We start from the raw sequence: 16623 nt of genomic DNA, 5'->3' as shown, positions 1-16623 counted from the left end.
AAGCACTAAGTACTTAAATCACTGCAGGCTTGTTTTCATGGAGCCAAAAAAAGGCCATAAAAGCCAAAAGTGTGAGGCTGTGTGAAGACAACATTGCGCAGTGTGGTTTGTGTCCCCCTATTGGTACATTCAAAAACATCATTCCAAAATGTCATTGCATCTCTATCATTTGATTTGAAACATGCATTACAGTACGATTATTATTTCACTTTTATGTGCAATACAATTGAATTCAATTGTTATTCAAGTTAAGTTTTTTCCTTTACCTACATTGAATGTTTATAATGTCAGAGCGGTTCAAACTTTTGAGTGCATTGATTGAGTACAGTACATTTCCTTTTTTTTTTTCATTTATTTATATATATATATATATATATATATGTATTTTTTGGGGGGGGGTCAAAGTTTGAAAGTTACTGCCGCAGTGTCATCAGTAGGGGAGGCTATTGCCTCACCCCAAGATGTCAGTGATGCGCAACAGCGTCTAGAAACTACAAGAATGTTCCACGCCATAACAACATTGGTCAATCCGGTGTAATATTTTTTATGATCAGAAGGCTCAAATTACATTACGATGCTTTCTTTCATAACTTAAGAGTCACGTGTTGCAGTTTTGCGTCCATAAGTTCGAGGGCAGGGCAGATCAGATGGTGCGGCGGCGGCGGCGGCGCGCACGCTATGTAAATTTGGTGGCGCACACAGCCAAAGACAGAGTAACAAATCAGGAATTTCCCTCCTGCCGCTCAAGAGAGGACAAAAGTGAAGTAGCTCTCCTCGGAGGGCCACGGCCAAAGCTGGACCTTCTACTTTTGTACTTGATTTGACTTTCCCACCTCGGTTCGTCATAAGGGAAGTGAGACTTTTTCTTACGTCAAAGTTTTGCACGCCGCCCTCCCTCATTTAGTTCATGGAAGTAACGGTGCAGCATACGAGGAGCAAAAGTGACTGCTTTCATTTTGCCAAGTTTGGAATCATTGTGGATGGCGTCGTAGGACTTTGGAACAACTCATTTGGAGAAAGATTTGGATGAAGTGCGCCAAAGCAAACTTTGTGTGTGGAATACCAAGAAGAGGCGTCTAGAAGGATGCTGCTGCTTGTACGATGGAAGTGAAGAACTTTTTGGCTTTTGTGGCGGTGGTTTGTCTCGTTTTTAGCTTCGCTGAGGGTCAAAAACTGCGTCCCAAAGGCAGAAATGTGTGCAAAGTTGCTGGGTAAGAGCTTCGCGTGAGCGGCTCCTTTTATTGATGGCGAAAAAAAACGCACTTTTTTTTTTTTTTTTTTACTTTCTTCCTCTGTGTTTTGTCATGATTCCGCAAAACTACCAATTTGCATAACGTTTCGAGTGTGAGCGTTTCTACTCTGTGGCGCAAATGTCCTTTTTTGACTGCACATGGCTCACTTAACTTTGTTCAGCTTCAACACGAGCTTCACTTTTGAGTTGAAACACTCGCTTGTTTGAAACTCGGAAGTCTGGTATTCGCTGTATTTTATTTAAAGCGCTTTATTTCGAGCGGTTTTTCCACAGTCCAGTTGATCGCTGTAGCAGCAGCGGCAGCAGCGGCAGCAGCGGCAGGAGGAGGAGTCGTCCGTTGCTTGCAGCGGTTTTACGGACAGATGTGTACATCTGCGTGGAGCCGTCTTTTCGTTGTCCGACAGTGGGGGGCGCTGTTGTTAACCCAGCGAGAAAAACGATCGCGTTTTACAAGTGTTGCAATGACGCCAAATCATTTCACATCCCTCCAACCCATTTGACACGTGCTCGACAAAAAGTGTTGTAAAAACGCTACTGCTAGCTGTTTCATGACATCGAGATTGATTGTGATGACCCACCGAGCTTGACTTTTTGACCCACATATTTGAGTCATGGCTATTTTGGGTTGCTTTGTGTGTATTTCCAGCACAGGCCTGTCCCACTTCACCACCTCTCCTCTCTCTTGTTTGTCCTCTTGCCCTTTCATTCTATCGCTGCGCCCGCCGCTCTCAGCTAACTTATTTTCCCCGCTGCACCCGTTATAGTACGTTCTTTATTTGCTCTGACCGCAGTCGAATGAATGGGGGGAAGCAGTTAAGCGTTTATCATCACATGTCAGCATTTCCAGGGGCACGTCTTTGCCTTGTTACAAAGTCAACTGTTGAATGTCAGCGATGCCTTCAGCACTCACTGGACCCTCTGGCTCGATATGGGAACGCTTGTGACGAGTGAAACGTTGATATAGGGAAAGCGGTTTGTTTTTTAATCACTAAAGCGGCCATCAATTTATTTGAACAAATTGTCTTTTCACTCTAAGCCAGGACATAAAATACATTCTCCAAAATGGAAGACTAAAGAATAGCACCCAGGTTAAAAGGTCAGCAAGGGTCAACTGTGCACACGTTTGTAGTAGTTTGTCATGATTTGGAATAGCGCACTTGCACAGAATACGTCGAATCCAGGCCCCGTAAAGTCAGAGAGGCATGCTTCCAAAAAGTCCTCTTTCATTGCAAGGAAAAGCAAGCGGAGGTTGATCTTTACCACACGCCTATTTGTCAGAATTAAAAAAAACAGCGTCACTCCCTGCACGCTGACGCTGAAGCCAGCTGCCATCTTCAAACACTCAGGGGGCAGCTGATGCGTTGCAGAGGCCTCGCAAAGGTCGCTGTCGTGGGAGGAAGACGAGACAAATCTGTCCTTTCCTGACAGAGCCCCAAAAAAAATGGCAGCAAAGTGTTATATATTTAGACTCCTTCACAGTTTTCTCTCCAAAAGGTTAAAGAGGATGATAAAGACAGAGAGAGAATTACAATTGGGAGGGTTTTTGAATGTGCCGTTCCGATTCCGACGTGCGCTCTAAAATCTGCTGGGTCAAAAATAACCGCATTTGGGTCCAAAAAAGGGGCGGAGCCAAATTGTCAATGATTGACCCACTAACAAATGTTGTACAATATTTTCTGGATGTTTTGTGGCTTATTCTTTTTTATTATTTTGGACCCACTCATTCCCTTTTTCAGCCATATTGGGTTATATTCCTTTTTTACACTGCATGATTGATACAATTCGACCACCATGTGCTCAGCATGTGCATCACACTGATAATGCCTTCAAGTGTTTGATGTCTCCAGATGTGAGCAAAAGAGTTGGGTGTGGTGGCAGCAGCAAATGTCTGTATGTTTCACAACAGGTGCCTCATTAACCCCCGACCCTGACCCAAGCCCCTCGCTCCTATTGAACACTTTGGGAATTCTTTTCCAGGTCTCCGGGCTTGGTGTGCTGCAGCGGCTGGGCTCAGCTAGGAGATGAATGTCTCAAACGTATGTAGCAAGACCACGGAATGAAATGTATTGATTTATTATTCATAGATCAGAGAAGCATGCTGTTAATAATCCTGCCAAATGTAAATGATTAAAAAATTCACATGAATATAAAACGAGGCTGAAAAATGAGTTGTACTCGTAGCAATTTTTTTTCATGACTCAACATCCCTGCGCTTCTGTCTCTAGTTTTACGATGAAAATATACGGCGGGCCGATAAAAATGCGCAACGTGCTACAAATAATGTCGAGCCCGACCAAACCGCGGACACCTCTAGCGTTGATGCAACTGGGACGTGTTTGAATAACGCAGCCGCTTTTTGTTTTCTCTAAGCTCTCTGCCAAGGCAACTTCACCTGTAAGGAAAACGAGGTGTGCGTCAGGCCTAACGAATGCCGCTGTCGTCATGGGTACTTTGGAGCGAGCTGTGACACAAGTAAGTCGCCGTACACTACCTTGTCCATATTTTTTCCATTGACATTAATTCTGTATAAAAGTCGTAGGCCACTTTTAATTTTGGCTTCGGCGTCAGTAGTTAGCTTAGCTCGCGAACTGGTAGTATTATGCAATCAATTCTTCCCCAAAAAGTCTTTAAACCGTTAATGGCCTCTCCCACTTGAAGTTTACTGTCAAAATAAACACAAAACAAACAGGATTGTGTATTTAAAACAACCTCATGTATTTGCCTTAAGATAGTTTGTTTAGCTTAATGCGAACAAACAATGCAAAAGAGCAAAGACGGGCGAGCAAAGTGCCTCCGAGTTGTCAACTGATGCATGTCTCCAAACAGAGTGCCCGGCCCAGTTTTGGGGTCCAGACTGCAAGGGTAAATGTAACTGTCACCCCAACGGTCAGTGTGACGACTTGACCGGCAAGTGCACGTGCAACCACAACCGCTGGGGGCCCAACTGCGAGAACTCCTGCATGTGCCAAAAGGGCAAATGCGACCAGGACACGGGCTTCTGCACGTGTCACCCGGGGGTCTGGGGCCCTCAGTGCAACAACAACTGCTACTGCAGCGTCAACTCAATGTGCGACCCGATGACGGGACGCTGCCTGTGCAGTCCCGGCTGGACGGGGCGCAACTGCGCCATCCAGTGTAACTGCAACAACTCGCCGTGCGACCAGTTCACCCAGCGCTGCCAGTGCCAAGAGAGGATGTGGGGCCCCAGATGCGAGCGCTACTGCCAGTGCGTCCACGGCAAATGCAACCTGGCCGACGGCTCGTGTACCTGCACGCCGGGCTACCGTGGCAAGTTTTGCAGAGAGCCCTGCCCGGCTGGCTTCTACGGACAAAACTGCAGGAACAAGTAAGGAACCGTTTCAGCCGGACGGAATGCCCCTCATGTGATGAAAGACCCTTACTAGCAAATCTTTTTGTAGTCATCGTTTAATCCGAATGAAACCGGAAAATAAACATCTCCCAAAATCCAAGGGCGATCGACTAGAATAGTAAAGCGGCGGTCCAAATTATTTTCCTACATTGTGAGGTGTATCCGATTTAGCAACATAAAGACCTGAAACGTAGCAATAAAACAACAACAAAAAGTTTGAGTTTGAATTCGTTGAAGTGCAGCATTCAAGATACATTTAGTGTTCTCCTCGCTAAGAGCTTTTATAAGATGCCTCAATTATACACTACATAAAAACACAGCCTCGAGCGGTGTCAAACGGTTTATATTATTTAAAAAGAGTTAAGCCGTCCAATTCAAGTGGAGTGCGCAGCGACGACGGCAGCACTGATTAGAACAAAACGATTTCCGGATCCTAAAAAGCATCAGCTAAATCGCACGCGCCTGTCGTATATGCCGCAGGAGGTCGTCATAAAAAGGAGCTCATGCTGGCAGTAGCAAAGTAAAACACAAAACAGACTTTAGTAATGAAAAGAACAATCGGAAAAAATAGATCGGACCCAAATTCCGTTAAGTACATGGTGGCAACAGCCAAGAGGCTAAATCAAGTGCAGGGAACGTTCCGTTGTACAGATGCTCAACGTTTGCGCACCTTATGCGCCGCATGATTACTTGTACTTTTATCGTTTCAGTGAGATGTGAAGATATACGGCGCAGCTGATAACACTTAAAACAGACTTAATGGGGCTGCCGTAAAGATTTGGGAATGGGTGTTCGCGTTATCCCGTAACCATTAAAAAAGCCATTTCGGCCTTAAGTGATTTACCTTTCATGGACTGCGCACCTCGTACGATTCAGACGCTATAAACCCGAAAAGAATCAAGTTACAATTCAACGTTATTCGTCTCATTAAACGATCATCAGCGCAACGCGGCTTTAAATCAACCTTGTGGCCATCTGCTTCGTTATATGTAACTGGCTCGCAGAGGAGCAATCCATTTGAGGAATTCCCACTCATTGTTCCTCAGGTGCGGCCACTGCAAAGGCCAGCAGCCGTGTAAGGTGACGGAGGGACGCTGCGTCACCTGCGAGAGAGGCTGGAACGGAACGCGCTGCGACCAGGTCTGCTCCAAAGGCTACTTTGGCGAAAACTGCCAGGAAGTGTGTCCCGTCTGTAAGGACGGCCATCACTGTGATCACATTCAGGGCAAGTGCTCGCACTGTAACCCCGGCTGGATTGGGGACAGGTAGGAAGACATTTCTCCCCTCCCTCCAATATGTGAACAGCAGGCGTCGAAACCTTTGATTATAGCGAGAATCAACCCGCCGGGCAGAAAGACGGTGGTGGCTTGGTGGCGATAGGGGTGCAACTGGACCGCATTTAAGGGGAATAATGGAAGGAGCGGCTTCGATTGGCTAAAACTGAAGTTAGCTCCGACCACTCCCACAGCGGCGCAGCCCTCCCTCTTGCGGTTTGAAATGAACGACATTGAGTCCGAAATGGATATTCCGCAAAAGTTTCAGCGCAGCTCCTGAAGCCAATGAAAAGGAGTCAATACAAGGGGGAATCTTGAATCTCGGAATGATCGACACGTCCGCCAGATAGAAAATCCACGAAAGTTTAAACGCACAACGGCAACGACTTTAACGAGTAGCCGCAGTAATAGTAGTGCAGCGAGTGCAATGACGCCCTGCCCTGCGACTCACGCCGCTGAGCTTGCTAACGACCACCCTTGGTTGCGTTCTTCTTTTGTGTGACAGGTGCGAAGTGCGATGCCCCAACGGCACGTACGGCGACAATTGTGACAACAACTGCAGTCACTGTTTCAATGGAACCTGTCACGGCGTCACCGGAGAGTGCCTATGCGACAGAGGATTTTACGGAACCTAGTAAGTGGCCAGCATCGAAAAGAGTTTTCCGATCATCTTTTTTTTCCCCCCCATTCTTTCAAGGGGTATTTTGATCATAAGCTCGATTGTCGATAGCTTGGTGCTAGCTGCCATGAAAAACATCGGCTGTGGTGACCACCAGGCTGTAAAAGAAAATTCCGTATTCTGTATTCATGATAAAAGAGATCATTAATAAAAGAATAAACAATGTCACAGGTGAGCCACTTCATTTTTCTGCTCTTCAGGCAGAAAAGAAAAGAGATCCACCGCAGCTGTTTCCCTGCTGATGTCATTAAAAAGTGCTTGAATTTGCTCTCGCTTGTGTTCCAGCTGCAATATGACGTGTCAACCTGGACAATATGGAGTGAACTGCAACCAAAGCTGCTCTTGCCACGACAAGAACTGCGACCCCGTTTCTGGTGCCTGCTATCTTCGTAAGAAAAAAATAGCATTGCTTTCCAATTTGTCCTCAAACGTGTGTGTGTGCGTGCTTATGTGATTGAGACTAAAAAAATGTTTTCTTCAGATGTTCAAAACGCCATAAGCCCCCTCCATTTGAACTGACTCTTAAGTGACTAACATTTGGCTGTACACGCAGTCCCAACAAACAACTTCTGCAGCCTGTAGTGGGAGACTTTACACAGCAAAGTCCTTGATAGCTTTTCCAGACTGGTGTGGCGGTGCGCTACGTTTTTTGTTTTTGTTTTGGCACCTTTCCCGTCCAGTCAGAGCAATAGGAAGGAAGGGGATGGAGAAAAAGGGAGAAGAAGGATGAGTGGACTGTTTCATAATTAGTCATGATGGCAGCAGCCAGGGAGGAGACATTGTTGAAAAGGGCTCAAGTGTCGCAATGGCAAGCTAGCTAGCGGTGATCAAGTCAGACCTTGTGATGCCCTCAAGCGTCTTCCTGTCCTTTATTCCCCGACTGTGAATAACTAGCAGTGACCACACGCCACAACAATTCATCTTGTTTTTATGGGACCTGTAAAAGCCCGAGGGACAGCACAAGTTACCTATTAAAGCCGCGATATGGAACTTGATCGCAAGCCACGCTAGCTCGTACGAGCATGTCGGCCGTTACCGTGGCCCTGCGAATCAGTGACTTGACCTTAGCGTCCAGTGTGTACGCTCATTCGGCAATGAAGCAGCAATCAATCAAAAATAAAGATCATCAGCATGCTTTCGTGGACGACCACAGAGATCTGAGAATATTTACTGATGAGAGGCGGAAAAAAAATGTGTACAATTTTTAATCAAAGTAGCAAAACAATCAGTCCATTATCAAAATAATTACCGATTATTTTTGTCATCAATTAATCGTCGATTAATCGTTGTAAAAGTGTTGCACCTCTGCTGTAATTTGCAACGCCTGTTCAAATATTTGCAAAAAGATCAGTCGATATTAATATGTTTTGCGGATGTTGGAGGAAGCTGAAGTTCAATCTGGCCCAAGGGAGTGACACGGGTGATGTGTTTTCACTGAATGGTTTTTAATTTAGGCTTTCCATTTTCTTCCTGCACCGCACGATCCCAAAGTCATCGCGTCTCCTTTTTTTTTTGCAGAGCCTAACCAACGGATGGGCGTGATCGCGGCCGGGACACTCGTCTCCTTTTTGCTGATCGTCCTGTTGTCCCTGCTGTGCTGCTGCTGCCTTTGTCGACACAAAGATGACCACAAGTGAGTGACGCATAGGTGTCGGTTGCTCAACTTTGATTCCCAGTTGGCTCTTATGAAAAACAACAACAAAAAATGGATGTGGGATTGTTATTGTCTCACCAGGTGGCATCTTATGAGGGCCTAAATTCATGTAAAGTGCAATTGAAGTGTTTTACGTGTTGATAATGCTGCATAAGGAGCAATGTGAGCAAGCCTCAACGCAGGGGCCAAGTCCAATAAACCTTCTTTTAAATGATTCATTTAGATTTCCATGCTGTCATCCTAGCTCAGATCTAACCCAGACAACTCTTCCAACAGCAAAAAAGCCAAGCGGATCCTGTGCGGGCGATTTAGCCGAATCAGCACTAAACTTCCCCGTATTCCACTGAGGAGACAGAAACTGCCAAAAGTAGATGGTAAGCCCCAAAACTTTTGTTCACATCCCACACTGAGCGGCCAGACGTTGTCTGTCTTTTTCTTTTTCTTTTTTTCAACTATGCTTTCTGGTGCAAAAAAAGAAAATCACATCTTTTGAATCCTTTTACTTTATTCAAAACGTCAAACTTCAACAGTGGCACCTTTTATTTTTAGTCCTTTCTAGGGTGTGGGAATATATATATCAATTATATAATATATTGCAATATAATATAATACAATATAGATAGATAGATAGATAGATAGATAGATAGATAGATAGATAGATAGATAGATAGATAGATAGATAGATAGATAGATAGATAGATAGATAGATAGATAGATAGATAGATAGATAGATAGATAGATAGATAGATAGATAGATAGATAGATAGATAGATAGATAGATAGATAGATAGATAGATAGATATTTATTTATTTCTTTATTTATTTCTAAATTCCCTGACCTACATTTGCTACGGCAAAAACTCCGAGTGATGAAAGAGTTAAAAGTGGATGACCTAGTTTCTTTTCCACGTCTGAGCAGCATGCGCTTCCTAAGTGATCCAGCTGATTATTTAAGCTCCAGTCTGACTCCATTGTGACCTTGTTCTGCGCCGAGACAGGCATGTCTTTGTCATCACAATGTTGGATATCAAAAGCGCTTGTTTGGAGAGGAACGAGTCTCTACCATAAAAGTCAGGAAAAGGAGAAAACCCAGTCCCTCTTTTTTTAACGGAAAAATGCTATGTAGCATTTACAGCGCCATTAAAACAATATGCGGAGCCTTTACGAATGTTTCCAAACGCAAAGATTTTTTGTTTTTAAAAAAGACTTTATGATACTTGCTGGTTTGTCCTATGCATCGTTTTGGGCCACAGAAACTTGGCTGCCAGCCTTTAGAAACTCTCGACTGAGGCTTCGCAGTCCTTCACACACGCATTCCGGAGGGGGCCCGACGGGGCTGGAAACAGGAAGTGGTCAAATTTACCCCAGCCCGTGTCAGAGCTGTGATTTATCCCCGCCAGGGCCAGTGGCAACAGATGTGGCAATGTAGAATGAAAAAGGAACGGGGCGGGAGGAGGGGCGACGTTTGCTTACTTGCAAGGGGAACACTCGAGTGTGTCACCAAGCCCCCTCCTGGCATCGCTAAACATGTCGGCTTTACTTTTTGGCATGCCGCTAGAAGCATATTTACCCCACGCCCTCCCTCCACTTTCACGTCGGCCGAGCATTCCTCGCATCCTTTAGCGTCCAAATGTTTCCTCACGGATGAGTGCTTGAGTCGAGCACCACCCCATTTTTTTTTTTTTTTTCCCCCTGCAGCTGGATTACTCCCAGGACACTTGACCGGGATTGCAGATGTGTGCATTTGTAGCAACATTCCACTTCACATTTGGCCCCTTAATTGGCCTATAAAGTGAGCTGCAAACATTCTCACACCCTTAAGACGTGCTCCCTCTGAAAAACGATGCTCTGGTTCAACTCATGTTGTTTCGCGATTGAAAACTAAATACGATGTAAATATTTAGCTCTAAAATCAGCAGTTCCCAAATATTTTGGAAAAAAACATGTTTGTGTTTCTGTCCCGTTACGAAATCGAACATGTCCCTATTTGCGTAGCCCGGCATTCAATTCTAGCTTTTTCTTTCAAATGGAGCCCTTTCCCTCATTGAGCAACTGTGCAGCTGCGACGTGTCAGTAATGCCCTTTAGTGTGGACAAGGATCTCAACGGCGTCCAGTCTGCAGAATAATCCGTCCCTCAGGACCCTCGAGGCTTATTTTCAAGAGCGCCACGCATAGTGGATCACGTTGCAAATTGTCCATGTGTTGTCTTGTTGACTAGCGTAACTGCAGCGCTTGCATAGAGGAGCTGCTCTGCATTCCTTAGTTCCATCGAACAAGGAATGTCTCACATTCATTCCCCTTAGCTCACAAATGAGGACACACAAAGTCTCTGCAACACAAGCAAACGACACATTTGACATGCTTGTGTTGGATTAAGGCTGGAAAGGAAAAATGATGTCACTGAACAATGAAGTGAATGTGGCTCTCCACAAAAACATCTTCTTAACAACCCTGACAAATCTGATTGATTAAAAAAGTATTCATAGAGGCTACAAAATCACGACGAGAGGTGCTCGTCATTTGTTAGCTAACAAGCTAACACCGCTCCACGGCTCCTATTGGCCGGCAAATGAGCAGCAGGCTCGTCCGTGGCGTGACCTCATGCCTTGGGAGTTTAAATAACACCACCAAGCTGGGCTGGGAATTGAGGCATACAGGGAAGATGTAGAGGCAGAAATGGGACACGTAGTATTCAATCAATAGTACTACCATAATACTCTGAACTTCAGAGGCGTATCTTTCCTGAAAGTTGAAGTCAAAAGTCAGAAATGTATGACCTCACAGTGGTTTGGCTTCATGAATCCCACTGTAGACACATCGTAACAATAAAAAAAATCACATCTGTGTATGATGCTTCCTTCAAAGGATCAATAGATTCTTTGTAGTCTGTTACAATTTGGAAGTTGTTGTGAGAGTTCGTTCGACAAGTGTTGTATTTGTGTTATTGGTGGCACTTGGCTACATTTCAGCTTTGCTGTTGTCGCCAAAGCAGTTGATCCGTAGTCATCCGCCAACTTACTGATGATGGCATGTGGCATCAATCACCATTTACCCCCAAAAAAATCCTGAAAATCACTCCCACTCTGTTAACTGACACGTAAAACCAATGGCAAGTCCATTTCCTAGCTCTCGGCAGCCGTTGGGAGAGCAGAGTGTTGTTCTTGTAACATGGTACAATAGCCTCTCGCTGACCCCTGAGCTTCTGCGTTTGCTTTGTGTTGTCAGTAGCCCACCACGACCCCGAGCACAATTTCAACTGCAGCTTCATCGAGCCCCCCTCTGTAGCCGAGCAGCCCTCCCCTTCCTCCTGGTCCTCCCAGGAGTCCTTCTCCTCCTTTGAGAGCGGTGACGAGGGCCCGGTTTACTGCGTGCCCCATGAAGGTGAGTCATCGGCAGGAATAAATAAACACATTGCTTATCTGCACTGACGTACATGCTTAATGTGTTGTTGGCATGAGAAGTGCCTCCCCCCCCCCCCACTCACACATGCACAAGGTTTGTGAAGATCCCCCGATGCGGTGACTCATTCACTTCTGCAAATCTCATTACGTGAGCCGTGCCTCTCATCATGTGCCATCGGTGTCTTACTTTGAGAGAGAGAGAGGGAGAGAGAGGGAGAAGTCTAAACAGGAAACGGTATGGTCAAGTCAGCATGTGGCTGGGATCCAAAGAGAACTTCTTGATGTTGGGCAAGAAGAAAAAAAAAAAAAAAAAGATTTCCATCACTTTCCATGCAGGAAGTGCTGGATTTGTTGGATTTTGCACGCTCGAGTTTCCTTATTCTTTCCAACATAAAGGGTTTATGAGGAATTAGAAGAGTGATCATATCTGACGGGTCAAATCTCTCTCTTCCCATTCTCACGTATGACTGCATGTCAAGAAGTCATTGCTGACAAAAGGAAAATCTTAAAACGGGATCCACCGAAGCCAAATAAAAGACTTAGGTCCCCCTCCAGAACCAGAAACTGCTATTTTATGATTTTGAAAAAATATCCCGTTTGGGCCCCAGCACTTGAAAAAGCACTTATTTCCGCCTTACCCTTATCAAGGAAAAATGCCGACGATCCTGCTAAGGCTATGACATCATAAACATTGAGCTGCCTGATTGTCATTTTGATAAGCCTTTTCATTTGCATTTGGTGAGATGTTATCCCTTCCGAAATGACACTCCTTTAAAAGAGGGCGTCAGAATCAGACGTTGGCATCTCAAGAGAGCAGAGTCACCACTCAGGAACATTTCCAGCGACCCTATTAAGCAGCATCACCTGACGAATTAATGTACTATTTGACGAGTCACGCAAATGTATGTCAATGTGCCACAGAATCGGTGAATGAAAACAAGGAGAAGCACAGTCCGGAAAGCGAGAAGCCTGAAGCCGCCCCCGCTGATGAGGATGCAGGAGAGTACACCTCCCTGAAGGATACCGGTGTCATGAAACCAGAGGGCGGCGATCCACCCACCGTCAAGTCTTCGGACAGCGAAGGTTCCACCAGCGGTTCCGAGTACGCCGCTGCCACCCTTTACGCCCGTATCGCCCGTCTCTCCAAACAGTCCAAAGAGGATGACAACAGCGGCAAAGATGGGGACTTTGCGAACCCAGAGTACAAGCGCAACGGAAAGCCGCCACCGTCACCCGGTCGGCCCAAACCCCGGCCGCCGGACCCTTCGACCAAGCCGAAGGTTTCGTGGATCCACGGAAGCGCTCCCCAGCCGGACCAGCAAGGACAGGGGGGCACCAGAGCACTTTCCGTTCCGAAAGAGAAAAAGCGTAGCTCCAGTGACGTCTCCGCCAAGAGCGAGAAGAGCAACGATCAGCAAAGGAAGAAGGAGGGTGACACCAACAGCTCACCCGGTAAACACAAACCTCTGCGAGGCAAGAAGTCTGGAGATGGCCACAGCAGTCCCAGTCACATGGAGCACATCAACGGCGTGGTGCAGAGCGCCCTCAGGAAGATCAGTCATTTCCACAGCTCTTCGTCCGACAAGAAGAGTGCCGATACGCCCAAAGAGACCCCGAAGGAACCCCCGAAGAGCCCCAAGGTCATCCATCCCCACATGAACTCTGAGGCCGCCACACTCCTGGCTGCTCAGCTCAAGGAGAAAACCCAAAGCATCAACAGGAACGAGGGGACGGGCCTGACCAAGACCAACGGACTATCCACGCCCAAGGGAACCCGGGAGAGGCCCACACCCCCGCAGAAAGCCAAGAGGAGCCCTTCCGCCGGCTTGAACCAGCAAGGTGCCACTAAGCCGCTGATTCCCACCTCCAGCAGCCTCCAGAAGATGGTGGCGCCCATCACCGCTGACCACGGGAGCCCTGAAGCCAAGAGCCCGGAAAAGCAGGACTTGAACGGCTCGAGGCCGGGGGACCCGTCGACGGATGCTACGCCCAAGAAGACTCCCATTAAAAAGCCTCCGAGGAAGAAAGGCAAGGAGGCCACTTTGGACACGGCAGAGAGCAAAACACCGCAGCAAAAGACAGCCATCATGCCGCCCCAGATTGTCAAGTAAGTCTCTTTTCGTTCACAAATCGGCAGCAAAGAGACAAAACATGCATTTGTTGGAAACTGACACCAGAACCTGCCGTGAATGCTACTTTCCAGAAAACCGGGACCTCGGTCGGTCTGACCTAGTATTTCCAAAGTCAAATCCAAATCTGTCAGCAACTAGTCGCGGGGGTGCATGGCTTCGATCTCAAGTTGTAATCCGTCTCTTTTTCTGACCTTCGGACTTCATAAATGTGCAACCTTTGTCAAACCAGTAGCATTCTGTTTTTCACGTACTTTTCAAAAAATGACAAACTTAATCTCATATTTCTGTGGACCAGCATGCGCCATTTTAAAAAGCCAAATAGTTTATTGCCAACCAAATGATATTTTGCACATGCAATTGACAAAAGCGGAATTTACAGTCATGCTTGCCGCCCAGATGCTCGTAACCTATAAACAGAAAGCTCGCGTGCTTTCTTGCGACCTATAACGTTTCACTCGTTCCTAAACTGTGAAAACAAGTCGAAAAATACTCCAAGTTTACAAAGATAGATTCAGAGCAGATTTTCTCCATTTGGAACGCCATCAATTCACCAGAATGTTGCGCTCGGCTGAGAAATCAACATATGAAGCTGAAATCCTAAGCCGCCGTTGAGCTGCGTGAACTTTTCATCATGCTTATAAAACATTTTGAAGCATCCATTTTCCAAACCACAGCCATCTGGTGTTTGCGCAAGCTGCATTTAATAAAACGTAACCTCAAGTCGAATGTTTTGTCTACCAACGCTTGTGTCAAGGGACGGACGGACGGACGGACGGACGATGTTCTCTCCAAAACAGATCAATGAATGTGATAAGAACCTTTGCTGTTGTCCGTTTGTGTCATCAGGTTATAATAAAGACGTCAAAAAAATGAATCGAGGATCAGATTGCCATTTAATGCTGAAGAACCAAGCTGCTTTTTTTGGGATGAAACTTAATGGTAGCGTGTTGAAGTGTGCCTCGACTGTGGATCAGTTTAAGCAACAGAGGCTCGGTAGCTCGCAGAAAAAAAAAAACTCGTTAGCCGGCGATAGCTTGTTAGCTAGTCTCCGTTGTTTGTGTTGGTTTGAAGCAAAATGGTGGACTCACAGGTACTTAAACTGGAATGATTTTTGTTTTTCAAGAGGAAACGGTTCTTTGTTCAGGGTGTTGTTGGATAGCTACGATGAAAGTTTGTCTTTTTAAGGTACAAGTTCCCAAGTTACTTTTGCAGCGTCGTGTATACATTGTGTACTTTTTACTTGTTATCTTTGTAAGCTGTGCTTATATGACCTTCTGTGTTTTTTTTCTATCTGTGTCTTAATGAACTGGCTTTCATGTTGAATCTTACGGAGGACTATGAGGACCACGCTGAAAAGAAAAATTGGGAAATTAAACTTCAATTAACTTAAATGTCAGCTGCTGTCTTTATGGACATCGGATATATTCTTCAAACCATTCTTGTTGATGAAAGCCAAGAAATGAGGTCAATCCGCTTAGTTCGTTCTCAGGAACATGCAAACGTTTGCACAATTACATTTATTGACATTTTGTTGTTTGGCGAACTTTGACACGATGCAAAATAGTTTCAAGATTTAAAAGAAAAAAAAAAAAGACATTCTGTTTATCGGATGCTAACGTTAGCTAATTTACGCGTCCGGCAAAACTCACGGCAGCTCGGCTTACCTTTTGCCTTTGATTTATTGTTTGACCACTTTGCGTCCAGACTGCAAACGAACGCCGCTTGACAAAAGTCCCCACCGATTTACAATTCAATCATTTCTTTCGAGTGTTGACCTAATAATCCTTCGTACCGTTTCTTTGTTGTAGAATTCCATTGTGTAATGTTCACAATGTTGTTCTCTGTTATGTTTGTGGAACCCTTACTGCATGATGCAGAGTATAATTTTTATGGCATTAAGAGCTGCACGGGAAAACTGTAACCCCCAACTTGCCCTTTTCCATGCAGTGAACTCATTACAGATGATTGTACAATTGATACCACTGACCTACCATTGCATACATAAAACCATGACTTGTAAAAATGGTGTGGCAATTTTTCAATTTGACTGGCCCCTGTTTGTTTTTTCTTTTCCTCTCTCAACAGGATGCATTTGTGTACAAAAGGGCCTCAAATGCTTCAACACAGTTAGCAGCTGTAACGTGTTTGTTTTCTTCATGTGCGTGTTTTGAACTATATTTGTGTACCGTCATTAAGTCGCTGTTCTCATCATTTACATACCTGGAATAAAAAAAAGCAATAAAAAAAGCAATTCAATGTCACTATTGTGAGACCAACTGTAGCTTTTTATAGGGCGTGGAAAAACACCTGATAACTTATGTTATGATGAAGAATTGGGGGAAATGCGTTTAATCAACAAACGTTTATGAACAGCTCGCAGCACCCTTTTTTTTTTTTTTTTTTTTTTTGATCGGGGAAAGAAAATAAACTTATTTTATGAAATTTCAATTATGAACTGAACAAGTTGATTTTAAAATGTATGAACTGACCTTTGAACTGGTTTGGGTAGTTCCCAACACTGGAGGGAGTCCATATTGACTCACAATCCAATAAACGTCTGATTGTCTTTTATCCTTGATATGTGACCCTTTTCAGGGGTCCCGGGATCGACGAATGGCGGCTCTTCAAAGAGGCCAAGGAAATCGGGGGACTGTTAGTTTAGATCACTTCAGAATGGGGGGGGGGGGACAAGAGCTCCTTTCAGAGTGGAAACAGTGGAACGTCTGTAATGGGACGCAATCACGCGCTGCATGTATGTCTTGCCGAAGGGAGAGGATACACCAAAGAATGGCTGGAGAGGTCATGTGATTGCTAATTGGAGCCAGAGAGCAAAGCGGTAGCCGGCCTACATTTTCATCTG

The 16623-nt window shown here is 45.3% G+C and overlaps 1 protein-coding gene across 3 annotated transcripts; it reads left to right on the top strand.

Annotated features, from left to right (window-relative positions):
- Window positions 1–637: 637 nt before the first annotated feature.
- Window positions 638–16024, top strand: scarf2 (scavenger receptor class F, member 2). Of its 3 annotated transcripts, none has more exons than XM_088376105.1 (12): window positions 638–1211; window positions 3230–3288; window positions 3623–3724; window positions 4079–4598; window positions 5669–5887; window positions 6402–6530; window positions 6861–6964; window positions 8094–8208; window positions 8506–8603; window positions 11459–11611; window positions 12553–13738; window positions 14610–16024. In XM_088376105.1, the coding sequence occupies exons 1-12, from the start codon at window positions 1102–1104 to the stop codon at window positions 14614–14616; spliced, it is 2802 nt and encodes a 933-aa protein (XP_088232231.1). In that variant the 5' UTR covers window positions 638–1101; the 3' UTR covers window positions 14617–16024. The 3 variants fall into 3 exon arrangements, with proteins under 3 accessions (XP_088232231.1, XP_088232229.1, XP_088232230.1); XM_088376103.1 differs by having other exon boundaries at window positions 640–1211; window positions 11456–11611; XM_088376104.1 differs by having other exon boundaries at window positions 640–1211; window positions 11456–11611; window positions 12553–16024.
- Window positions 16025–16623: the final 599 nt, after the last annotated feature.

This window comes from Syngnathus floridae, chromosome 5 (assembly GCF_059516105.1).
Source record: "Syngnathus floridae isolate MCC-2025c chromosome 5, RoL_Sflo_1.0, whole genome shotgun sequence".
Classification (NCBI taxonomy): domain Eukaryota; kingdom Metazoa; phylum Chordata; class Actinopteri; order Syngnathiformes; family Syngnathidae; genus Syngnathus; species Syngnathus floridae.
The sequence above is the reverse complement of the archived record's forward strand: the minus strand, read 5'-3'. Positions and strand labels throughout refer to the sequence as shown.

Coding starts and splice junctions, on each gene's coding strand:
- scarf2 (XM_088376103.1), top strand. CDS start 1,102: ATGGAAGTGAAGAACTTTTTGGCTTTTGTGGCGGTGGTTTGTCTCGTT. Junction 1,212..3,229: donor AATGTGTGCAAAGTTGCTGG/GTAAGAGCTTCG, acceptor ATTCTTTTCCAG/GTCTCCGGGCTTGGTGTGCT. Junction 8,209..8,505: donor CGACACAAAGATGACCACAA/GTGAGTGACGCA, acceptor CTCTTCCAACAG/CAAAAAAGCCAAGCGGATCC.